Source organism: Urocitellus parryii, chromosome 5, assembly GCF_045843805.1.
Source record: "Urocitellus parryii isolate mUroPar1 chromosome 5, mUroPar1.hap1, whole genome shotgun sequence".
NCBI lineage: Eukaryota > Metazoa > Chordata > Mammalia > Rodentia > Sciuridae > Urocitellus > Urocitellus parryii.
The window spans coordinates 57,562,127-57,587,712 of NC_135535.1; the positions used below are offsets into that span (position 1 = coordinate 57,562,127).

General features: G+C 48.0%; 1 protein-coding gene across 1 annotated transcript; it reads left to right on the forward strand.

Moving 5' to 3' along the window:
* Positions 1-230: 230 nt before the first annotated feature.
* On the forward strand, positions 231-25,227 carry Ctdsp2 (CTD small phosphatase 2). The gene is made up of 8 exons (XM_026398408.2): positions 231-819; positions 14,703-14,851; positions 17,643-17,681; positions 18,060-18,161; positions 18,695-18,751; positions 20,930-21,022; positions 21,162-21,347; positions 21,526-25,227. The coding sequence occupies exons 1-8, from the start codon at positions 756-758 to the stop codon at positions 21,649-21,651; spliced, it is 816 nt and encodes a 271-aa protein (XP_026254193.1). The 5' UTR covers positions 231-755; the 3' UTR covers positions 21,652-25,227.
* The last annotated feature ends 359 nt before the right edge of the window (positions 25,228-25,586 follow it).

Genomic DNA, 25,586 nt, shown 5'->3' on the forward strand with positions numbered 1-25,586 from the left:
AGTTGGCAAGGGGGTGTGGCCGAGGAGACTGGGAGGCCGCAGCCGGGCGAGGGGGGAGTGGCCCGGGGGCGTGGCCGTAGCGATTGGAATGTTGTTGGGTCTTCGCACCGCATAGTAAAGAGGGGGCACGCCCCTTTTCTCCGAGAGGACCAATCGGAACGCCGGAGCGGTTTCAAGTCTCCCCCGCCAGCCTGCCCGCCCGCCACCCCACCCCCCTCGGGGATTCGCTTTTTCGGTAACAAAATAGCAAAGCTCCGGACCATCCGCAGTCCAGGCCGCTTACAGGTGGAGGGCCCCCGGGCCTAGGACTCTGGCCTGGAGTGGGAAGCGCCGGCAGGCCGTGGAGAGACCGGGTCAAGATCCGGGAGTCGCGCGGGGGTGGGCGCTGCAGCCGCGGGTTGTTTATCTGGAGTACGGAGGGGAGGGGGGAGCCTGGAAACCGCCCCGTGTCCCATTTCCTCCTCTTGTTTTCGCTCCGGATTCTCCATGTTGGACCCAAACTGAGGAGCCCGGAGCTGCCACCGGGGGATCCGGGCCGGGGGCACCCGGGGGAGCCACTGCCCGGGCCGCCCGCCCTCGGTACAGGCCTCCTCCCTTCCCGGCCCGGGGAGGAAACGAGAGGGGGGATGTGAACAGCTGTGGGAGTCGGAGTCTCGGGAGCCGGAGCGGGCCCCCGCCCAGGCCCCCCAGCCCAGCCCAGCCTGCGCGCCCGCCAGTCCTCCCGCCCAGCCAGCCCGGGCCCGCGGAATTGTTAGATGGAACACGGCTCCATCATCACCCAGGCGCGGAGGGAAGACGCCCTGGTGCTCACCAAGCAAGGTAGGGGTAGCAACTTCCCAAAACTTTGAGTCGCCCCCGGGCGGGGAGGGGGCTAGCACATCTCGGAACCCGCGTCTCGGCCCCTGACCTCTTGGGGCTCAGGACGGGTGATTCCAACCTGACACCCGGGTTCATCTGCCCCCGCGTCCTGGTCCGCACTCAGACCGGGTGGGGGCCACGCAGGGCCCGAGCTCCCCGCACCCAAGGGGGAGGGGTGTCATCGCGCAGCTGTCACCGCGTCCTGCAACCCTCCCCCTGGGGCAGAGACGGAGAGGTAGAGCTCCAAGCTCTAGCCCACCACGTCCGCCCCCTCCAGAGTTGAGGCGGAGGAGGGGGGCGGGTAGTCACTTTCCTGCAGCGCTGCGCGCAGCTGCCCCAGCACCAAAGGAAAGGGTGAGGAGGGATAGAGGGGTCCCAAGCTGGAATGGAGCCGGCATTCTAGTTCATCACTTTCCAGGTCCCCCAAGCTTTAGGTCTCTCGGACAGCAGGCGTTGACTGCGTCCGGTGGGACTTGGGACCAAGTTCACCGTCTGGAGGCGGGGGCGGCCGTAATGGGGGAGGGGCCCGTGCCCTGGTGGACTAGACTTAGCCAGCTCACGGCTCTGCGCCGGGCCCGGGACCAAGGTGGCCCAGGGCTCCTGCACGGCTGCCCCCTCCGGTTTTGCTGAGCAAACAAGCCCGACCCGAGGCCCGGCCGAAGCCCCTCCCTCTCCCGGTGCGCTCCCCCGGGGCCGCCGCTGCACACACTGAGCCGCGTTTGTTTAGCCCGGGAGCGGTGTCCCTGGTTACATAATTCGCCGGATGGCATCAGACCCGGCGTGTTTCTGAATCGCGCAGCGAAAAAGTGCGAGTTCTCTGTGGGCTCTCTACCTTTGCCTTCCTGAGGGTCAAGTGGAGAAGCAAGGGGGATTTTGGTGGGTGGGCTTGGGGACGCCAGCAGAGTGAGGCCTCGTCGGCCTTTTGCGGGGGCGAGGTGAAGGTTGGGACGCGAGGAGGGACTAGCTGTTTGGTCACAGTGAGAGTCCTGAAACTCTCCCCTTCCCCCATGTTGTTCTGGCCTCAAGGAATGTGTCCAAAATAATGGGTAGAATTTCCGTGGGGAGTAAGAATTAGTGTCGCCTTTTTCTGGAGAACTCCAAGGACTGGGGCCACCTGGCCTTGAGATTGAGGAGAGAGCACGCTCTAGGGACCAGACCGTAGCATTCCTGCCCTCCAAGCCCCCTCCAACAGGGCATGAAGGACCCGTGCTAAAATGAGGCCTAGAGGCTGGTGGGCAGCCAGGTGCAGGGCCTTGGTGGTGTCGATCCACATCTCTGTTTGGCAACGGTAATCAGCAGTTCACCTATTCTCGGGGTTCGTGTTCCCATGGAGCTCCCCCCAACTTGCCTAAAGGCAGAGCAGCTGGGATGGTGTGTCAGCCTCTTGGAATTCCCTTAGTGGAGGGGGAGGGGCACTGTTTCCTTCTCGCCTCTCTGGCCCTTTAAATAAGCCTATCCCGAGAAAGAACAGAGCCTTGCCTACTCGGATCCCCAAACCCAAGAAGGCCCCTGCCTCCCTGACCTTGGCGTTGCCAGGATCCCTGCTCTCCTGGCTGTATCACAGATCTGGCTGTGTGACCCAGACAGCAAATTCACCGTTTCTGCTGGCTGCTCTGCTGTGCTGAGCCTAAAAGGGGAGGCTTCCTGTGTTTATGATTCACTGCCAGACTCTTCCCACTCTCCCCAGCTTCATCCCCAGGAAAGGACCCTAAGCACTAGCCAGCAGTGAAGAAAGCTGGATGTGGAAGGATACAAAATGGGGCTGTGGTGAGAAGCCAGGAAGAACAACCCTGTGCTTCCTCCTTGATCCTTCTCTCCTGCGCTCCCTGGATGGTGGAGCCACACCAAGAGGAGGGAAAGCTGAACTGTGAAGTGGGATCTTACAAAGCAGAGCTGGAAGTTTCATCCACCAGGGCAAGTGGCAGGCCAGATAACAGCAGAAAGCAAAGCAGCTGGCTCCTTGATAGTGTCAAGTTGCTGGTGTTGGTTGGATTGTCTTAGAGTTCCGTATTTATTTTCTTTGTGTGTGTGTGGTTTGTCCTTCAGACTTATCCCTGGAAGAATCTGAATTCTGAAGCCAACACTGGGTCTCACCCTCCCCTCCCAATGAAATTTGACTGCATTCCAGAGAAGGCATACCTCTTTTCTGAACTGCTTGGGCACCCAGCAACCACCAAGCCAACTTTTTTGAGTCCCACATCATTTATAAACAGTACTGCATCTTAAAACCAAAACTAGGCTGAGGGGGCAAATGTTTTAATTAGCTCCTTGAAGAGTTCCTACCCTCCTCCCTCTCCACCATATCCCATCCCCAAGCCCTGCTTAGAATTAGTGTGAGGCAGTTTATTAAGTAAATTTCTGGAAAGAAACAAATTGCTCTTAGCTTGAGTAGCTTTTTAGTAAAGTTGTTTTCCATTGCAGTTTTTTTCCCCCCTTCATTTTTAGCATTCTCCTCTCTGAGCTTTAAGGCTGTCTGGGTGTGTTGATGATTCAAAGGTAATTACAGTAGGGGAAGTAGAACAAAGTTCTGAAAGCTTCGATGATAAAAGCACCAAAATTGGATCATCTTCCCAGACAGATGGATGAAATGGCTTCCTGGTACAGCAAGGACAGGATTGTGTGTAACATCAAAAATAAAAGAGAAAAGTTAATATCAGTTTGGCAAGAATGGCCACTTATTGCAGCCCCATAGGAGTGTGTCACCCCCTTACTGGGAGGTTGTGCTGTAGGTTTTGTGCTTTGATGGGGAAAAGCCAAGGGATTGGGGCCCATGCTGTGACCTACCAGTGTGAAATAAAACGTAGGCAGCCTCTTCCCCAGCTCAGTGACCTGCAGCCCTGGGGAGGGGGGTGGAGTCAGAGATACTTTCTTGTGGGAGAGACCTGATGATGCCCCTTCTCTGGGAGGGATGATGAACCTTTGGATTCTCACATGTGAAACTATGCATGTTCTGATAGATAATGGTAAGACTTCCTCTCAGACTCTCTGACATCCCTAAAAATTAGGATGGCAGCAAGTTTTTCTAGCTCCTGCTTTCTCCACAGAAGGGAGAAATTCTGCCTTATTCACTCAAGAAACTGTCCAAACACCTTTTGCTATAGAGGTAGCTAAGCCCTTAATTTGGAAAGCCGAAAAAGGAGTCTTGCTGGCCCTTCTTCCTCAGCTGGCTCTGTGGGTGGGGTGCTCCTTGGCTGAGCTGCAGGGCCAGGGTGTATGCTTATGCTTTCTCCTCTCTCCAGTCCAGCCTTGGTCTTTTCTAAAGACCAGAGACCACTGAGGCTTACCCCTGTTTCTCCTTCGGAGCTTTTTCTCCGCTTTGGTTAGGCCTTTGTGGCTATTTCAGCTTGTGTTTGCTGAGTTAGGAGTGTTCCTAACTCAGCAACAAAGTTTATAAGTTTGTAAATGCTCAACATTCAGAGCTGGAGCTTCCCAGGTAATTTAGAGTCACTGAGCAGGACTTGGGAATTTCTGTGAAAAATTCCTCAGGGGAGTGGCAGAGGTGGTGGTATTCCTGTCTCCTCCCTCTGAGCTAGAGACAACTTGAGAAAAGTTAAAAAAAAAAAAAAATGAAGTGGTTGTTTCTTTTGTGTGGAATTCCCAAATACTTTAGTGTGGATTTGTTAAAATGGTAAATACTATAGAAGTCACATTCCTAGCCCAGGTGGAATCGATGTTCCCAACCTCTGTGGAGAATTAATAGAAATGCTCTTAAATATGGGAAAGACAATATACAAATATACAGGCTGTGTGTGTGTGTGTGTGTGTGTGTGTACGTGTACATACAGTTTCTCTTCACTTTTCTTCCTCAACTCTCTTCCTCCTAGCTTATGGGTATTTGTTTCTTATTTACACCTTGGGAAGTTTGAGTCTTGGATTGGGCAAAATGGTATCAAGGTAATGTGCAGAGGCAGTAAAAAAAATGTTCACTGTTATTGGGAATAATTGTCCCAGTTGGTTCAGGCCTGGGTTCAAATACTGTTCTACCTATTCACAGTGAGATTTGACAAATTACTTTAGTATTCCAAGCAACTTATCTGTAAAATAGGAATAATAATATCTATCTTTCTATAATGCCAGCACTTAGTAAATGATTAATAAATGTTAATGTCCCTTTTTTTAATGTAGCTAGACTGCCACACTATTCTCCTTCCATTCCAAGGACACATAGGTTAAACAGCAGTCATGTGGATTACTGCTGAGGGGGATTCAATTCAGAGGGTACACTAATGTGGGGGTTTGGGCCTTCTGGAAGAATCAACCTCTAAGGCTTACACATAGCCTTCCTGCACAGACCCCTTCTTTATATTACTGTGACTCGGAATGGGATTTTATCTGCACGTGCCTTGAGTAGCACTTATACCTTGGGGCTTCAGCCATTCTGTCTAGTGCCTGGGCATCTAGGAGGAGGCCAGGGAGTAATATGCCTCGTATAAGTCTCTGAAGTCTTAACTAAACCTTCATGGCAGTTGTGGGACCTCCCAAAGATGGCTATAACAATACTCAAGAGGACAATGTGCCACATTCTCTTACAGTTTGCATTTGCTTTGAGAGTTAATGAGCTCTGAGAAATTCAGATTCTTTTAAGGAATCTTAATAACAAGATGGGAAAAGAAACAGGTTTTGAAGAGAAATAGATATTCTTAAACTATGCCTTCGCAGCCTTGGTTTGGAGGTAGAACATTGAGAGAGCACAAAGTAGCATTAAATTGCTTTTCATTCTGTCTCAGCCTGGCCAGATCTGGGAAGCTTGGAAATTAATTCACTTGTGGGGGGTGGGTAAATATGGGGTGTGGCTCTGACATAATTCTTTCCCTCTTCTGAAGTGGGGGATAGTTCCCAATTGGGACACAGATGAGCATGTTAACATGCAAATCTTATGAAAGAACTAGTAAAAATCAAAGTGGAGAAGTTGATTTCTTAGAACTGGAAGCCTCTCTGGACCAGAAATCAACTAAAATGCAGTTTCTTTGTCAGCAAAGTGCCTAACCCTTGAGGTCTGGATGTGCTGCACCAGGATCTGTTACTGCACAATGAGTATTCTAGTGGGCACCACAGTCTCCCTCTGGGCTGGAGATGTGCATGTCTTGTTTTATTGGTTAGCTGATGTTTCCTTTCTCTCCCAGGAGCTCTTAAGCCCATCCCCTCTCCCACCCCCAAACAGGCTTTGCTCTTAATCTGTATCTCTCTCCCCTCTCTCTCTCTCTCTCCCTCCCTCCCTCTCTCTCTCTCTCTCTCTCTCTCTCTCTCTCTCTCTCTCTCTCTACTGGAGATTGAACCCAAGGCACTCTACCACTGAGCTACTTCCCTAGACCCTCTCAATTTTTTTTTGAAACAGAGTTTCTAACTTGTGATCCTCCTGCCTGAACCTCCCAAGTGACTGGGATTACAGGCATGCAGTACCACATTTGACTCTCTTCTTTCTCTTGACATAGCTCTTCCATCCTATCAAATTTTCTCTTTCCCACCTGCCCTGTTTCCAGGGAACAGACATGGCCCCAACCCCAGTGAAAACCAAGCAGACTTATGGAGAGTCATAAATTGCATAACACAAGCTTATGGGAAGGGACAGTGTAATCCAGCTCTTCTGTTTCCATAGCAGAATAGGGTGGGGTCCTTCCCACAGCAACAGGGACCTGCAGGGAGAGCAGGCTCAGATCTTTTGATTTGTGTATGGAATGGAACAAGCGACCCTAGAAAGGCAAACCAGACCCTGGACATGGGTTCTTTGAGACCTGAAGATACTCTAAGCCCTCAGATATGGTGGAGAGGGGCCAACAGGACTTCAGCTGAATCATGTTCCAGTCCTGAAAGGGCTGGTTGAAGACCCTTGGCAACTTTTAGACACTGACACTCAGCCAGGGACATACATCAGAAACTCTTGTGACACTTGCTAAAATTACTGACCCCCACCTGAGACTGAATCATCAGAGCATGACAGGTGGGCCAGGCATGCATGTGTTCCAAATGCTCCCTGTGATTCTGACAGGTGTCCTCGGAGAAGAGCCAAGTAAGCACAGCAGTAGCTTCAACTGCCTGTTCAGCCCTGAGGAGGAAGATTCCCCTTGGGGGCTGAGTTTTACTGTTTGTTAAAGATCCTGTGTTCCTCAAAGAGAGTCCTAAAGTTTTCTGAGTGAATAGATAGTATAATGATCCTTACTTACCCAATAAGGGTCACAACCAATATTTATAGAGTATTTACCCTGGGCAAGACACTGAATTTTCTAGAATTTTGTATCTAGTACCTCATTTAATCCTCATAACAACCTTATGAGGTAGCAATTACTTGACAGATGAAGGGAAGACCTTTGCCTGAGGACACAACCCTGCAGTCACCCAGACTCTTCACTTAGGAGTCCAACCTTAACCAGCCCCACAAGCCTTTCATTTGCATTGGCACTCCACTTTTTGAAGTGTGCTTGACTTCACACCCCAGGTGATCTGAAGCCACCTTATAAAGGACCAGGTAGGGGAGACCTCTTCCCATTGGGCTGTGCAGGAACAACCCTAGAGCAGCTTAGAAGCCACACTGGGGCATAAGCCAGGTTTCCGGACTTCCAGCTCAGTGCTCTCTCAAGTGGACACAGCTTTACTGGTTGTCTGGACCTAGGTGAAGCTGAGGATTGTTGGGAGGAGCAGGTGAGTGTCCATGGAGGTAGATGCTTCCTTGGCACTCTCCTAGCATGGCACACTCCTCTTAGTCCTACAGAGGCCTACCACATGAAGAAGGAATTTGTTGGCCAATCTCAGTGTCTGTGTGCGTGAGAGAGAAGGAGAGAGAGAAAATTATTTCGGTGGAGGCTCATTGCCCACACTTGGTCCTGTCACTACTTCTGCATGACCTCTGAAATGAGCTACAAAAAATCTCTATGGACCCTTTAAGTGTGAAGATTTTGAGATTGAAATTGAGATAAGAGTATGAAAGTGCTTTGCTCTTAATACTAGCAGCTGACACTGAGGAGGAAGATTTTTAATAGTGCTAGGACACTCCCTGAGTTCCTATAACTCTCATGCTCTGAGATACAGGCATCTTCATTTTACAGATAAAGAAACTGAGGCCCTGGCTACATTGCTTATGCATGGCAGAGCTGAGGGGTTTTTTGTTTGTTTTGTGTGTGTTTCGGTGCTGGGTGGGGATGGATGTCACACTTGCTAGTCAAGTGCCCTACTTCTAAGCGGCGCCCACAGAGCCACTGTTTTGTTCACCAGTCAGAGGGTACCCTTACTTGCCTGTGTCTGTTCTCTTTCCATCTCACCATCATGCAACCTAAAGAAGGTTTATAGCTGGAGGAGAAAGAGGCACTGGTTTCTTCTTGGTTTTTGACTAAAGCATTCCAAGAGTCAGGGGCAGAGAGTCAAGGCAGGAATTGAAACAGCCACCATAAGGGTGTTTGTTGTACCCTGTGTAACAGGTTTCTGTTAGTCCCCAGGAACCTGCTTAGCACCTCCTCAGGAGAAGACAGGCTCAAGATGGCTGATTCTAATCCCTTACAATATTGCCCCTGCTCTAGCTGGTGCTGCTTGGGCTGGGGTGTCCTCAGAGGCAGAGGTAAGATCTAACCCTTGGAGTTTTCTTTTTTTCTCACCCCTTACCCCCCTCCGTGAGAACTACATCTCCAGCCCTTTTTTAGATTTTGAAATAAGGCCTCACTGAGTTGCCCAGGCTCACCTTGATTGGGATCCTCCTGCCTCAGCTTTCCACATAGCTGGAATTACAGGCATATACCACCATGCCCACCCTACCAGCCCTTAAAGTTTTCTTGGGTGACATCTTAGAACATTCCTTAGGACTCCTCTGAATTGGAGCTAGAAGGCTGAGCCTGCTGTTGACATATCTGTGAGAAAATTCCTCCTCTGTTGAGGGTCCCCTACTTTCTGGGGACTCTACACCAGTACATTTTCAAAGAATGTTGAAGCTGCCCAGGAGACTGTTTTGCCAGTAAATCATTTTGAGCCAATTCTGAAATCAACAGAATATGTTGATCATGCTTTAAAAGTTGCCAGGGGTCCCCTCCTCCCAAAACTAAATCTTTGAGAGAAGGTCCCTAAAGAAGATCAGAGACCAGATTGCTAAAAGGTACAGGAAAAAGACAAGAGGCATGGTAGCATGTGACCTGTGACCCCAGCCTCATTCCACAGGTAGCAGCATTAAGGATCCAGGTCTCAAAGAAGTCCTTTCTTAGAAAGGAGACATTCAGGGAGCAGGACTATCCCAAATGCTGACTGCAGGGAAGGTACTAGTGTAGAATGTGCTGGTAAGAACCAAACAGTATAGCTTAAACTGCAGAAGGAAGGAAGGAAGGAGGGAAGGGGAAGGGGAAAGGGAAAGGGAAAGGGAAAGGGAAGAAAAGAAAAAAAGTCCATGCAGTCAGTCACAGCTACTTTTTTAGAACTATGGGAGCTGGTCCTAAGTTGTGAGGCCCTGCTTGCCTGTTAGCTGAAGAGTGCTTGGGGGAAAGAGGTCATCCATCTTCCCTGTTGTTTCCAGGCTTTTCTCTGTGTGGGATGACTATACCATCTTTTGTCCCTCTGCCCACTCACCTGCTGGTCTAAGAAGCCTTTCCATCTACCTGGCACTTTAGCTCCTGCCTTTAGCCAAGGCACAGATGTCCTTTGCCAAGAACCTGGGAGGACTCCTCTCCATGGGGAGCCCCAATCAGATGTGTCTTGGCCGCAGGTCCCAGGCAGCTGGCCAAGAAGGGCCGGAAATGCTCCAAATGCTTCCTCCAATAGCTAAGGAGAGAGGCCCCTCAGAGAGGCCATTTTATAGCAATAGCCAGACTAAACCTTTCACTGTGGAGGGATGGGAAGTAGTGGGGAAGGAAATACTTCAGGGGGGTAAACCAAGAAAGTATACTTGGATGTGAATGGGCTTGCTAAAATCCAATATAGCTTGAGAGGTTTCCTTCTGCCCAGTCCTGAGTGGATTTCCTGTGAGGAGTTCCTTTGCTGGGATACCAAGCTGTGTTGTTGGCAACAGTGCTATGTGGACCTGGACCTGACCTTCAAAAGAAGGTTAAAAATAGTGTTGTCCGGGGCTGGGGATGTGGCTCAAGCGGTAGCGCGCTTGCCTGGCATGCGTGCGGCCCGGGTTCGATCCTCAGCACCACATACCAACAAAGATGTTGTGTCCGCCGAGAACTAAAAAATAAATGTTAAAAATTCTCAAAAAAAAAAAAAGAAGTTTAAAAAAAAATAGTGTTGTCCTATTAAGGCTGGTATTCATCTGTGTGTGTGTTTATGTGTGCACGCACGCGCATGTACTGGTGCACCACACACATTCTTCTTTGAGGCAGAGATCAATAGTGTTCTTATCTGGTGCTTCTTGAAGCAATGAAGGGGATACATAGGGAGAGAGCAGTGTTCACAATAAATGGGACAGCCTTTCCTCTCATTCGTGGAGTACTAGTCAGGGGCTTATATACTGGGACACAAATTGTGGTGGATTTGGGAGAACATATAGAGATTGTTTTGACTTTTTGAAACCTGCTCATAATGAGTGTTTCCAAGTGTTCTCCCTCATCTTGTATTCTTGGGCTTCAACCACACAATGGATTGGGAGGGCTCCTAGTTCACTGTCACTGGTCCCCTGAAATAAGACCCATGATGTCACCCATTAGTGATCCATGAATGAGGCGCAGGATGTTGCCAATTAGATAATAATTAAACCAAACATAGCATTTGGTCTTAGAGTTTGCACAGTGCCTCACTCTTGTTTTGTTTATCCTTTCAGTCCTGAGTGAGGTTCTTGCTGTTATCCCAGTTTATGGATGAGGAAACTTGGCTCCAAGAGGCTGTATGGTTGAGTTAGTAACTGGCAGAGCCTGGACCTCAGCCCAGGCAGTCATCAGAGTAGAGGGAGAACTCTTGCATCCCCCTGTTTTCCACATCCTGCCTCCGTAGGGAGGCTCCAGCAGTAAGCTTGTGGCTTGGTTTCCATGTCTTCAGCAACAGTGCCCACTTTCTTCTTGCATCAGAGCTGGCTCCTTCTTCAAGTTGGTGATGCTCCTTTTAGACTTCTAGCCCTAAACCAGATATTTGGGGCAGTGAGAACAGATGCACATTATCAGCTGGGCAGGAGAAGGACTGAATGTCCACAAAGAGGGTAGCAACAGGGAGATGAAGGAGGGAGAGCAGCTGACTGGAGTTTCATGATACCCACTGGATCCTGCCTTCCCTCATTGGGAAAGCCATATGGAATAAAACCCCTTCAGGCCTGTAAATCCTTGTGTCCAATGTTTCCCTTCTGGGTAGAGAGGCTGGTGCCTCTCCTCATCATACAGAGGGGTTAGGGAGTGAGTGGCCTGCACCTAGATGTCAGAGACACAATGCTGAGTGTTGGCTGAAAGGAGCCATTGAAAGGCTCTTTGACACAACTTTCAGATCCCACTCTGTGGGTGAGTGGTTTTCCAAACCCACTGAACAAAGTGGGTCTTGGGCCAAAGCTCCTGGTTCCACCTTCCCACATCCCCACCTCAGTATTTGTTGGTCAGAGCAGGTACAGAAAAGGGATGGGAATGGATTCCCTTGGAGTGGAATCCCAGAGCCTTGTACCATTATCACTGTTCCTTTGATGGGCTGCCCAAGAGAATGCAAGAAAGTAGGGGACTAGACCTCAAACTGATTTTTCACCAACCCAGCCCATCCTAGAGAGGAATAGAGCAAAAGTTCCCAAGAAAAGATCTTGAGAGTGCTCCCAAATTTCCCAATTGTTGCATGAGTAAATGTGCACAATGTTCTTGGAACTGTCAAAGGCCCTACAGGGTAATGGTTAAGAGTCTTAGCTGCATTTATGATTTCAAATCCTGGCTCTGCTGTTAGACCACCTGCATGACCTTGAGCTGGTTACTTAACCTGTCAGTGCTTCAGCTTTCCTTCTGTAAATTGGGGCATTAGTGCCTCTAAATGAACTTGTAGTGATATCAGGCAGTGATATCAGGTGTCCAGCACAGGCCTGGCATATCGTGAGTGCTCAGTTAATGTGACTGAGGCCCAGAAAAACCCAGCGGTTTGACTTAGGTACTCAGCTCCTTCAGTGCCACTTTGCTCAAGGCGTTTTTGTTTCCAGCTCTTTGGGGCTATTGCAAACTAGTAGGTTTCCCAAGTCCTAGCTCTGTAGAATTGAATTGAGTTATTCACACAGCCAATCAAAAAGTTTTTGCACACCTGCTACATAGAGGTCAGAGACTGACAAATGTACTGGGCTGAGGCTCTTACAGGCCCTATGGGGAGGCAGCCATGTTGTGGGAGGCTGAAGCAGGCCTGGATGAATTCTCAGGAGTGGTGTTTGTAAAGGCAAGGAGGACAGACAGCCTGGAGAAAGGAGGGGAGAGAGGCCCACAGCCGAGGGGGAGTGAGGGACGATGGGAGTATTGACCTTGCTGTTGTGGGCCTGGGGTATTCTGCTTTGAGCGCCTGCCCCCAGGGTCAGAACATTTGTGATCTCTGAGGCACAGGGGCTCCCAGTCATATTGTGTTTTTGAGAAGACCCTCATTCTCCACAGAATCCAAGCTCCCTGTATAAGACCAAGGCACTTGTGCCTGTTGGGCCTCCCGCAGCGGGCACAGGCGAAGCCTCTGCATGGCCCCAGCCAGCTGGCCCTTTCACCCTGCTGCCTCTCAGGATTACTCAGTCTTCACAGTGTCTGTCACTAAGATGCTGAGTGCATTCCTGACAGCCTCTCTTCAGGAAAGACCCAGGCTGTGTGGCCTCTTAAGAAAGGCTACGTGCCGGGTTAAGCCTCCAATTGTGGTTCTGCATGAAGAAACCATAAACCAAAGGAAAAGCAACCGCTCAGCTTTGGTCTTGGAGCTTTGTGTTGGTGTCTGCCTGAGTTCCTGGACTTGGAGTTTAATGTGGGCCAACAGGCAGGTGGGGAAGCTGCCCTTTCCCTCTGATTTCTACATAGATTTATAAGAATAGTGTGTGTATGGGGGTGGGGTCCAAGGAATCTCACATGTCTATAAGTACTGGGCTCTGCTCTGAATTTGGTCTCTGAATCAGAGGAGTTTTGAAGAACTCTCCAGCACATCTTTATAAAAAAAAAAATCTCCTACCAGCCCTAACCCCTCCCCCCGCCCCCGGGCCAAAATCTTGGTTTTTCAGGGCCAGGAGCTTAAGCATGACAGCTAGGCTTTGGGGCTAATTGCTAGAAAGACTGTGTTTTCTAAAAGGTCCCCAGTGGTCTTACTAGTGTCAAGGGCTCTGGCCTAACCAGGGAAGGGGAAGGAGAGACCTCTGGACCGAACTGGAGAGGCCTGGGCTGCACCTGTGGAAAGTATCTGCCTTTCTCTTGAGTTGGAGCTGAATCTGTTGTCTTTTGAGTGGTGTTGGTTTACCTTGACTGTTACATAAGGACCACTTCCTCCCCCTTGGTCCTGGAGAGTTTGGTTTTCTCTCATCCTCTCCAGGGTCACTGGCTCTCCCATTACCCATGTGTGCAAGGACTACCTCAGTGAGGGCTCTGAGGACTAAACTGTGCTGTAGGAGCTCCAGGTGTCTCCTGAGTGGCCTCCACCACATTACCTTCCCAAGGAATAATACATGGAAACCTCACTGGTGTATTCTCTTTGCTTTTCTTTCCCCCACAAAGACATATAGGCATTTGCCCTCTGTTTAAACTGGAATGGCTTGGGCTTAATTTCTTAGGTCAGTCTCCACTCAGGCTCTGGGAGAGACCTGTGGCGGGGACCATTCTGAGAGTGGTTGTGCAGCGCCACCTCCTGACCACAGAACCCATTGTGTCTCCCCAATGTTGCACAATAGTTGTCTGAACAATTCATCTAAAGAAAAATGAACTTGCAAAAGATATATTAAGTCCATTTCTGGTCAATCCTATAATGCCATAGCTTTTAAAATGTCTCTGCTTTGCCTTTCTGGGACTGCTTTGCCAAGCCTTATTTCCAAAGCCCAAATTGCCAAAGTAGGGCTAAGCAGTTGCAGTCTAGAAGCAAAGGCCTCACCCTAGGACTAGGGGTTGGGTGCACTTGTCCCATGGGCTTAATCCACCTATGTTTTACTAATAAGGTCCTTACCTCTGAAGGGAGGGAGCATTAAAAAAAAATGTGTCTGTGGGGCTGGGGTTGTGACTCAGGGGTGGAGTACTTGCCTAGCACATTCGAGGCCCTGGATTCAATCTTCAGCACCACATAAAAAATAAATAAAATGAAGGTCTTGTGTCCGACTACAGTTACAATATATATATATATTTTTTAAAGTGTCTGTAATGTTGGACAGAGATAAGAGTGTAAACAACAAAAAAATGTTTCTTCCTTGGGGCTCTGGCCATTTGTGAGTTTCTAGTCTGGAGTTTTTATGCAAATTGGACTCAGTTCTGCTGCCTTGTACCCAGCATCTAGGGAAGATGACACTGAACTGAATGCAGCTCCACTAACTCAAAGGGAACTAGGTTACTTCCTTGTCTAAGATGGTACTGCTGGGACCTGCTGTTAGCCAGGGAGGATTTATATCTTCGAGAATTAAATTTGAGGGCACCTTCGTGTGTTGTCACCAGAGCAACAGAACATCTAGGCTCTATACCTGGCTTATCTCCCTCCACCTCCACTGCTGCCCATAGAATGAATAACAAATCTTCTGCAGCTCAGGGTCTCCTGTTGTCCAAACTAAACAGGTTTCCTGCCATTTCTGCTTTAAAGAGAAAATGGTAGGAAGAAAAAAAAAAAAAAGAAAGAAAATGATGAAATAAAAATATGCATGTTCCACTGTTAACTCTATGTGGTTGTTCAGCAGGCATATACTGTGTGCTTGATGGGGCATACAGACTGGAAGGGATGCAGGCAGAGACTATGTTGTATAGCTGATGCCTCTGTCATTCTTTCCTCTTTAGGCCTGGTCTCCAAGTCTTCTCCTAAGAAGCCTCGAGGACGTAGCATCTTCAACGCCCTTTTCTGCTGTTTTCGTGCCCAGCATGTTGGCCAGTCAACCTCCTCAACTGAGCTTGCTGCATACAAGGAGGAAGCCAACACCATTGCCAAGGTAGCTAGATAGCGTGGTGTGATGAAGTAAGGCAGGGTCTGCTAGTGGAGACTCCTGCAGACCACAGCAAGTGGACAAAGTAGCCTTGCTTGAGTTTACAAAGATCTCTGATACAGAGACTCCCCCTCTTTCCATCTCCTTGCTCTTACTTCCTGTTTGTGGCATGAGCCATCCAGATGCCCCTTTGGTTTCTGAGGGCCCCTGCAAGGTGCTTTGCGTATATTGTCTCGTGTGATCCACACAGCAACTCTGGAGAATTCATGGGATTCCTACTTTGAAGATACAGAAACTGAGACCTAGAGGGTATGTAGTGCCAGAAGAGTTTATAGCTAATCAGTGGTAATATCAGAATTCAAACTCAGATCTCTCTGACTATAAAGCCCATGTTTGTTGTTTTCTACTATGCAAAGCTGCCTTTCAAGTTTTACCTGACTTGCAGGGAACAAAGGAATTAAAATTCTGCCATGCTCTTTTTTTGTTACTGTTGTGTTTTTTAAAATAGTTTAGTGTATTTTAATAAAAACTTAGAGGAACAGCACAGAAGACAGACAATATTAGAAATGTATTTGCATATAGGACCACTCACTTAGAAAAGCATAGAAAATGAATGGAATCTTCTTTATGATAAAAATGATACAACATTTAGTTGCCATCAATAAGAATCTTACTTGTTTTAAAATAATCCAAATGCTAGCATTGCCCAGAAAAAAAATCTAACAGGTTTATTTATAATTGTTATAATGTTGAGCTACTGAAACTTATTCACTGGAACATTTTGACTTGGTTTAATCTTTTACATCCCTATGTTAAAAATTCACACAAATGAAAATGGAAAAACTGCCAATACTTGATTTCTGTTCCCCATTTCTCCACTTGCAGTCATATATGTGGGTGCTTTTTGACCCCATTGCGGGCGGGGGTGGGGGATGGGGGTTTTATTACAGGAAGAAGGTGAGAAAAATATTATTTTATTTTTTTGAGAATGAAATTTCACATCACAATGGATTCTTAAACACACTCCCCATGTATGCAGCATGCTACTTGGATGTCTTTTGGCATAATTGTCACACATTTGGCATGAATAGCACACAGATTGGTGTCTTCAAAAAACCCAACCAGATAAGCCTCACTTGCCTCCTGCAAATTACCAGTAGTTGTACTCTGGAAGCACAGATCTGTTTTGAAGTCTGAGCATTTTACCAGATATAGGAAGGGGAGTTTACAAATCAGAAGTTCATTGGACTTCTGATAATGTCTAATTTCATGGAATGCCACCTTACTACCCTATAACAATGAGGTTTCTTTGCCTCTCCTGTAAAGGGTATACTCTTGGGAGTGGCTCTTATAACCAGTTGTTGCCTAGGTGCTTTACTACCAGTCAACTTGTAGGCAGGCGGCTTCATACAAACCATAGTAGATAGGCCTCCTTAACTTACCCGCCCCCTTGTTCTTCAGCTGGAGCTCAGCGACCTCTAGGTGGTGCTGTCATTAAAGAGTGACAGCTCTGCCATGCTCTTAATAACCCTTCCTGATATGTGTACAATTTGGCAGGGGTCGGGTAGGGTACTGGGGATTGAACTCAGGGGCACTCAATCACTAAGCCACATCCCCAGTTAGACAGGATCTCACTGAGTTGCTTAGCACCTGCTTTTGCTGAGGCTGGCTTTGAACTCATGATCCTCCTGCCTCAGCCTCCCAAGCCGCTGGATTACAGGCACACACCTCAGCGACAGGCATTGTATCTACAATTTTGAAGGTGAAGCCAGCCCTGACCAACAGATATTATTCTGCCAGTGGCACCTCTGTGAAACACCAAGGTCTAGCTGTTCTCTCTCTCTCTCAAAATCACACTAAAGGGCTGAGGATATAGCTCAGTTGGTAGAGTGCTTGCCTTGCATACACAAGGCCCTGGGTTCGATCCCCAGCACTAAAAAAAAAAAAATAAAATAACCATATTAAAGGACATGTTTTATCAGTGAAAAATCATTTCATTATCCAATGGCAAGAAGTGGTTACATGAAGTGCAACATTACAGTATTACTAAGCAATTAATTTTTTTGAAGAGTCTCACAACATAGAAAACTATTGAGTTGCAACATTAAATGAAAAAGCAGGTTGTGAAATTATATAGTATTAATATTATGGAAAAAAAGATTGCTAAAACACACTTGAAGAAAACATACTAAAATGTCAATACTTGATTTTTGTAAATGCTGGGATTTTAATTTTTTTCTTCAAGGTTTTCATTAAGAATAGTTATAACAATTTTTACAGCATAATATTTTTATTAAGCAAAAGGTGGGAGGGGGTATCTTTTTGATCTCTGTATTCCACCTCCCTTCACTCACATTTTGGGTACCCATAATTGCTTCACATTGGCTTATTTGATGTTTTGTGGCACCTGATGTGCCTGCCCCCTGTCTCCCCATGGAAGGCATAGAAACTGTTTTCTAAGAGAGGCTGGGTTTAAGGACTAAGCAAGAGGCTAAACAGCCACAGTAGGAGTTCAGGATTTGGTTCTGCCTCTAACTTTATGTCTCTGAATCAGCCACTCAAGTTCCTTGTTTCTTACTTTGTCAGCTGAGAGGCAGTGACAGCCAAGAACAGGGACACTGTCTTCTGCATCCTTTATCAGGTCTAATGTGGAAAGGAAGCTCTGGCCTTGACAAGATCCTTTTAAAAAGGCACTGTTGTTATGTGAAGAACCTCTAGGTGTCTGGTTCTTTACGAGGCAGAAGCAGTGGTTTGGATGTGGGTGAGTTGGCACTGACCACCTTCTTCTCTCCCCTAGTCGGATCTGCTTCAGTGTCTACAGTACCAGTTTTATCAGGTATGTGACTCTGGCCAGGCCTCTGATCCCTGGCTAGTGGTAGGCGGGGCAATGCCCTTATTCCCTGTGCTGAGAAAGCATTCATTCTAAATATTTGCTGAGAGCCCACCATTAAGTTTGGGTGATAGCTGGTGCTACACATCCTCTTCCTGCTGTTTTTAGCCCTAGTTGCCACCTCCAATGTCAAACACTAGGCCCCCCGGGAAGCTAAAAGCAAGGACTCAACTCTACCTCCTTTGTTCTCTGCCTTCAAGTGGTGCCTGTCCTGGGTTGGTGATTCCAGTTCCACAAACAGCCCTGCTTTTCCCACAGTTCTGCAGCAGGGAACTTTTGGGCTTTGCTGGTGGGTACATCTCAGCATCCTGGCTCTGGTTTTAGATCCCTGGCACCTGCCTGCTCCCAGAGGTGACAGAGGAAGATCAAGGAAGGATCTGTGTGGTCATTGACCTGGATGAAACCCTTGTGCATAGCTCCTTTAAGGTAAGTTGACATCTAAAGCTCTTCCCACACCATCTTGGGCCTGTCCATGAGTCTAACAACAATTGCTGTGAGGCAGGCTAAAGATGAGGATAGAAGTGAGCAGAAAGGAGAGGCCAGGCCCACTCTGGTGTCACAGATATCTAAGGATGTTATTCCCCCTAATCACTGCCAACAGGCTAGATCTGCTCCCAGCCACATAGCACAGATAGCTGCTAGGACTCCACACAGGGGAGATATAAAAGCATGGTTCAATCAGCTCTGGCCTTACCCCTGTATTTATTATCTGGATATTTGTTAACCCAGGGAAGCCATGTAACTCTCAGCTCAGGCAAAATTTGGCTGAGGAGGGAACTGAGTGGTAGGGAAAACCAGAAGGGGATGTGGCATCCAGTACTGGGGCAGGAACCCTTTGTGGGCTGGCAGTAGTTTCCTGGAGTCTACCAAGATCTGCTTCTCCCCACCCGTCCCAGGAATATGGTGGGGCTTCCTGTCTCTTTCACCATGCTGATATTATTAACTTTTCTACCTTCCAGCCAATCAATAATGCTGACTTCATAGTGCCTGTAGAGATTGAGGGGACCACTCACCAGGTAAGTTGCCTGCCTGGTTACACCCAACCAGACAGTAGGGAATCTGCCTTCTGCTTCACTTGCACTGGGGTCCTCTGCCCCACTCAGGGTTTTATTCTATCAATTGATCTCTTTTCTATAATCTTAGCTACTCCTATTTTATTGGTATCTTTGACACTCAAGTCTTTGTCCTCTTAAAACAAACAAACAAAAACCCTTCAGCCCCTATTGTCACCCTTTTTTTGTCTTTGTAGCCAGGATATTTGAAAGAACAACTTACATTATTTAGTAATAGTAACATTTATTGTTTATTAATCACCACTTCTCATGTGGCCAACACTTTGGGATTTATTGCATTTGTGTCTATTCCTGAATAGTTGGTGTGTCTGCCTCATACAGTCAAGGAAACAGTGGTGGTGGTGGTTCTCTGCCTGGAAGGCCCATATACCATGCCACCTGTGAGGAGCTAGTAAATTTCTTCCTCCCCAATCCAGGCATCTCATTCTCTTGGAAACCTTGTCTTATTTCCCTCCCCTTGGGTCCCTATACTGGTTGCTGCCCAAGTAACTGCTCTGTAGACATTTGTCAAAGAACACTTGACTCTAGGCTCCAGCCCTATATAACCTGCTCTATATGGGGTTGAGGATCATGTGAAGTTTGTAGGAAAAGACCTTATGCTTGCTCAGAAGGCCTGCCAGTTGGCCTCACATCAGAGGCCATTGGAACCTGGTAGCCTATATATACTTATTTTCATGACCTGGTCAAACAGTAGAGGAGGTTTGAGGCTTCCATAGGTTGTCACATGTCCCACCTCCATTAGAAGGAGATTTCTGCATCACCCCAACTAAGAGGCTCTTTCAAACCCAGCAACTCTTTACAGTCTAGTTGAGGATATGGATATAGGCCTTCCTCTTTTCTCCATGGATTTTGCATACTTTGAAACAAGCATATATATACTGTGACCTCCTGATTAATGAGAAGGTCATGAATAATAAAAAGGATGAGATTAGGTTGAGTTTGTGGCTCAGTGGTAGAGCACTAGCACGTGTGATGTCCTGGGTTTGATCTTCAGTACCACATAAATAAATAAATAAATAATAAATAAATAAATAAATAAATAAAGGCAATGTGTGAGATTAAAATGAGGATGGACTACCTACCCAAGGTGGATTTTGAGCAAAGAGTGGTAAGGAGAGATCAAGCTTGATAAAAAAGCTAGGAAGAGGGAGGGGCTTACTGTGGAGGTTGAAAAATTGGCAGACTAATGGGAATAAAGTTGTGGCTTCTTGGAAGAGATGGTTCTTGCAGAGTTAAAAGGAGCCAAATGAGTTGGTGGCCAAATTGTATCGGCTCTAGAAGGGAGTTAGGGGAGGTGTGGATAAGAGGACTTTGAGGATTTAGTTCTAGAAGCAGCTATGTAGGCTGATAGCAGGAAGCAGTAGGACACAGACTGTTGGGGAACCTGTAATCAAAGAACCTTTTAGAGCAAAATCTGCAAGATTGGGACTGGGGTTGTGGCTCAGTGGTGGAGCGCTCGCCTGGCATGCGTGAGGCGCTGGGTTCAATCCTCAGCACCATATAAATGTAAAATAAAGATATTGTATCCACCAAAAACTAAAAAAAATAAATATTTTTTTTTTTTAAAAACCCTGCAAGATCATTAAAGGTTGATACTGGTGTTTGGGATGCCTGGTAGGTGTGAGTTTAAAAGGGGGCAGTAGAGTGCTATAGCATGACACAGTATCTGTGGTCATCAGGGAGAAAAAAGTTTGGAGAAGCCAAGTGAAGGCAGACGTTTGCCTGATGGGGACCTGGATGGACTGTCCTGCTGGAACCAACGACAGAAAGCTCCCACAGAGGCTGTGGCTGGATTCAAGTAATCCAGGATAGGCTGTTTCCATCTGTGAGGCCTATTCTTGATTACTTGTTTCTGGAGGCAGCTGATAGTCTACCACTGGAATCAGAGATGGCTTCTGGGACATGGTGTATGCATTTCTTCCTGAGCTGGGTTAAGGTTGGGACCACTGACCCAGCAGAATATTGGTGAGGGAGCAAAAGGTTCCAGCCCACTGGCCTAATAAGAGACTGGGATGGGAAGTTGACCTGTTTGCTACTTTCTGTATCCATGGTAAAGGAGACCAACACATGCAGCTTCTGCCTCAGAGGGCATCTCCAACAAGCCCCTCTGCTTCTCCTCAGGTATATGTGCTCAAGAGGCCTTACGTGGATGAGTTCCTGAGACGAATGGGGGAACTCTTTGAATGTGTTCTCTTCACTGCCAGCCTGGCCAAGGTACCTGTGGGCAGAAGGGGAGGAAAGAACAGGAACAGGTGTGGCAGCCACAGGTGTGGTCCAGCAGCTGCTTCCTGGTCCTTAGGATGCCATAGGGGTACCAGAACTGCATCCAAACCAAGGCATCCTCTCCTTCCAGTATGCCGACCCTGTGACTGACCTGCTAGACCGGTGTGGGGTGTTCCGGGCCCGCCTGTTCCGGGAGTCCTGTGTGTTCCATCAGGGCTGCTATGTCAAGGACCTCAGCCGCCTGGGGCGGGACCTGAGGAAAACTCTGATCCTGGACAATTCGCCTGCTTCTTACATCTTCCACCCAGAGAATGCAGTGAGTGGTCCAGACAGGCGTACAAAGTAGGGCTTGAGAGAGGGTGTGGGCTGGGGGACCAAAGCCTTCACCAAAGGAGCGCGCTACCCCAGGCCAACCCAATAGCCTGCAGGGGATCGAGGGTGAGAAAGGGAAGAAGCGGTAGCCAGGAGATTGACATTCCCTTTTTCCTGCCCAGGTGCCTGTGCAGTCCTGGTTTGATGACATGGCTGATACGGAGTTGCTGAACCTGATCCCGATCTTTGAAGAATTGAGTGGAGCAGATGATGTCTACACCAGCCTTGGGCAACTACGGGCCCCTTAGCCTTCCTGCTTCCAAGCAACGGCCATCCCAGTAGGGGACTTTGCTACACTGTGCCTTTCTGATCAGCCTGACAGACTGAGCGGAAGCTGGGGCACCTCACCAAATGGGGCCTGGAAATAGGGAAAATTGATTGGAAAGAGCTTTAGGGCAGGTTAGGTGCCCAGTGGGCAAATCAGACCAACGATATCCAGAGCTACCTGCTTCCTGAGTTGGGTTTCCAAGATGTGTGTGTGTGAGTGTGGTGAGTGTGAGTGAGTGTATGTATGCAGGTGTGTATTGCGGTGAACTGTGGCCTTGGGATAATTCAGTGTTTCAGTGGGGGAGAAGCTGAAAGATCAAGACTCTTCCCAAGTTAGTTCATCTCTTCTCCTGTCACCATATGAGCCACTGAGCTTTACAGGGATGAAGACTATCACAGGCTCCATTGCCAAACCACGGCCTTCCCTTAGTGTTGTAAGGCCCATGCCAAGGAGAAAGGAAGGGCCAGAGGCTGCCTTTGGATGCCCCAGGCACACTCCTTCCTAAAAACTTTCTCCAACCAGCTGCTGCAGACAAAAAGATGCCATTTGTGGGAAGATGAGAACTTGTTTCCAGAACCAGTATCCCCGCGACCATCAGGTCCTGTGGCCCACCAGCTGCTTCCCTCCAACTGACTGCCTGCCGTGGGCCCTTTCTATGTCTCCCCAAGGCTCAAGCACTGGGCTTGCCTTCCTCACCACCTAGCCATAGTCTTGATCCTCTGGGGAAGGAGGTCTTCTCGTTGCCCTGGAAGAGGACAGATAACTTATTTCCGTTCTTGACGCCATTTTAAAATTCTCTTTCTAAACATGGAGAGTTGGGCCTGGTTTGTTTCTGGCAAAGCTGCAGTTCTGGGCCTGAGGTGAATGTGGGCAGTGCTGGAGGCGCAGGAAAGATAAACCCCCAAAGCATGAATGTGCATCCCCTTGGCTTTGTAGATCAGCTGAGCTGCTTTCCTAAGTCTGCTCTTCAGGGATTCTCTGTTGGTGCTGGCAAAAGCACTTCTATTTCAAAGGCTGGGAAGGACTCTCTAAGCTGTCCCAGCCCCTCCCATTGCTTGGGCAGTGCTCTTTCCTGTTGTCCTCTCTTGGGGCCTGTCTTATGCCAAGCTTTGTCTGTTCCAACCTTCATCTTTCCTAGCTGTCATCTTTCTCTCCTGGGCCTAGAACTCCTGCGTCTCCAGGACTGAGGGGAAAGGGTCGTCTTGTCATTTGATTTGTCATCTTCCTGAACTTTGGGTGTCTCTTGCTTTCAAAGGTTCTTGAATGCTTTTAAGTCACAAAATGGAAGTTTCCCCAGGGCAGAAAAGGGGAAGTGCTTCTGTAATTGGGAGCACAGGGGGCCCCCAGAAGGGCCTCACCTCAGCATCACTGCCTTAATCATGGCCTCCCCAGGGGCTGGGTGGGGTTCTCTCCTCTCTTCCCTCCTTCTCCCTGGAGTAGGAATGAGTTTCTTTCCCCATCTCTGTTTTCTCTGGAGGCAGGTGTCATAAATCATTTGTGAATTGCTTCAGGTGCAGGGACACCGCCCACTCAGGACTCATCCTATTTTCCTTTTTAGTTTCCCCACACTGGTTCTACCCTGAGAAACTAACCAATCTGAAGAAAGCCAGGTGGTGGAGTAGCAGCTCAGGGTTCTGAGTGGTAGCTGGCTGGCTAGCTTCTTTTTGCAGTATTCCAGTGCCGCCACTGTCCCTCCTTGTCCCAAGTTTGTGAGGCTTTGTCTTTTAGCATCACAGAATGGAACAGAGCCCCCAAAGCTCATGTGGTCATTTCCCCCAGCAGCATTCCCAGATCCCTGTGGGGTCCTGGCACAACTGAGGGGGAAGAGTGTTCCAGGTGCTAGTAAGGAACGACATCTTCTGTTGGAAAGTAGAAGCTTGGACTCTTAAGGCGAGCTGTGGCTTCAGATCCAGGCCCTGGCCTCAGTGCCTCCTGCCTGGTGTCAGGAGAGGCCTCTTTCCAAAACCCTACCCTGAGGGTTAACCCGTGGCCAGGTCTTCTGCCATTTGACCCAGCCACACTTTTCTTATTTAAGCAATAAGAGGCTCAAAGCCGATTGAATTTTAAGAAACTTTTCTGCCCTCCTTTGAATCTCCATGTTTTTTTCACATGGAGGAAGAGGCTGTGCCACTCCCCACCCCCTTTTCTCTCAGACTTAGCTGAGTGCTTAGAGCATTACCCATGACCAAAGCCCAGGCTGGCTTGGGGAGAGTGTCCTGCATGAAGCCTTGCTTTATAGAACTTTCTTGCCCACACACAGTCCTTCCACAGAAATGCCATCTCCACTTGCCCCTCTTTATTTTCCCAGAAAAGCAACTTGAACAGACCTAAACAGAACATCGGTGTGAACCAGAGCCAGCCTGAAGCCTTCATTGCCATCCACTTTCTAGTTTCACAGTGCGTTAAGAGCAAGTGATTGCAATTCCTCAGAGGAATCAGGCAGACTCATTTTTTGAAAGAGGGCAAGATTGGAAGGGAGCCAGTTCATCCCACTATCTGTCAAAACTGGATTTGGGAGTCAGTCCAGGCCATCGTGCCTAGTGTCACACCAACTCAAGCCATGCCAGGAATCTGCCCCCTGCCAGGTTCAGTTCTTTAAGGTGCCTCTTCAGGGACACAGTGTGTCTCTCTGATTGGGCTTCTAAATCAAAAGCCTGATGTTCGTGTCCCTCTTATAGGGGGAGCTTTGGACACAGGACCAGTTTGGTAAAGGGTCAGGTAAGGGTTTTCACTCTGCACATTGTAGAGGGGACACTCTGTAGGCCCATGGGTCCCTTAATAGAGAGGTTGAGTGAATTTGCCTTCAGTTAACTTGGGACCTTCTATTTAGCTCCCTCTCCTGCCTCCCAAAGATTTTTTTTTTTTTTGTATGTTTAAATGTGTAAACTCACCTCTTAACAGTGGCCCAGAAGCTTCTTTATACTAAAGCATGGGAGTCTGAAGGCAGTCATTCCCTGGGAAATCGATCCCATGCAATTCTGCTTTCCCTGTCTTATTCGGAGGCCTCATTAGTAGGGCAGCCCCCACGAATGGCTGTTTATGTAGTTTTCCTGCCAGGCCAAGTGTATGAGAAAGGTAAGCCTATTTTCCCTTCAGATCTTCAGTTGGTTATTTAACCACTGTGGCCCTTAAGTCACCTTTTTTGTGAAATGGGGACTTAGTTTTGTCTTTTTCCTTTTTCTTTTTTAATGCCAGTAAATATCTGCATATTCAACTGTGGGAGAGGTCAAAGGTCTAGCCATCTGCCCCCCTCCTTTAATGTTGTGGGGCCTGTTCCTGGAACAGACCCTTCTCTTTGGCCCATGAGCTTCTTTGCTTGTAATTACCCTAAGTTTGCCACATTCCCCTTTCAAGATGCCATTTGAAGGGGAGGTCTGCTTCCCACTGTGACTGGGCTATGGGATTCTGACTACCTTGCTTCATGATTTGATAAATTTGTTGTATTCAAAAACTTGAAATGTAGGACGCCATTAAGTGTCTGTTTATATTTTTGGAATATTTGTATTACTTACAGTTAATTAATAAAAGCAGGTTTAAAAAACCTACCTGGGAATGGGAGCTGCCTCCTTAACTTGCCATTGTTCATTGGGCACTCAGAGGGCATTACTCTTCTCACAACCCCTTCAATCATGATGAAGTGGAACAAGCACTGGGTTCCAGACAAGGTTACAGCAGTAGGATCTTCCTGGGCCCCTCTTTGGCACCAACTCCATTTCCATCCAGGTACTTGACAAGTGTGTGCTTGGTGTCCTATCGATTGCTGGGCTCAAACCAGAAACCCTAAGGAAAATGAAGTCTGGATTTTCCTATTGCCCCTCCCGCATGCTACCAAACTGGAAGCTTTGAAATTTCCTGGCAACACAGTAGGCACTCAAATACTGATTGGACTGATGGAGATTGCAAGGAGCAAAATGT

Bases quoted from the DNA above. Each gene is read 5' to 3' on its own strand.
- Ctdsp2 (XM_026398408.2), top strand. From the start codon at position 756: ATGGAACACGGCTCCATCATCACCCAGGCGCGGAGGGAAGACGCCCTG. The intron at 14,852-17,642 runs GTAGCTAGATAG...TCTCTCCCCTAG, and splicing joins AAGCCAACACCATTGCCAAG to TCGGATCTGCTTCAGTGTCT. The intron at 18,162-18,694 runs GTAAGTTGACAT...TCTACCTTCCAG, and splicing joins TTGTGCATAGCTCCTTTAAG to CCAATCAATAATGCTGACTT.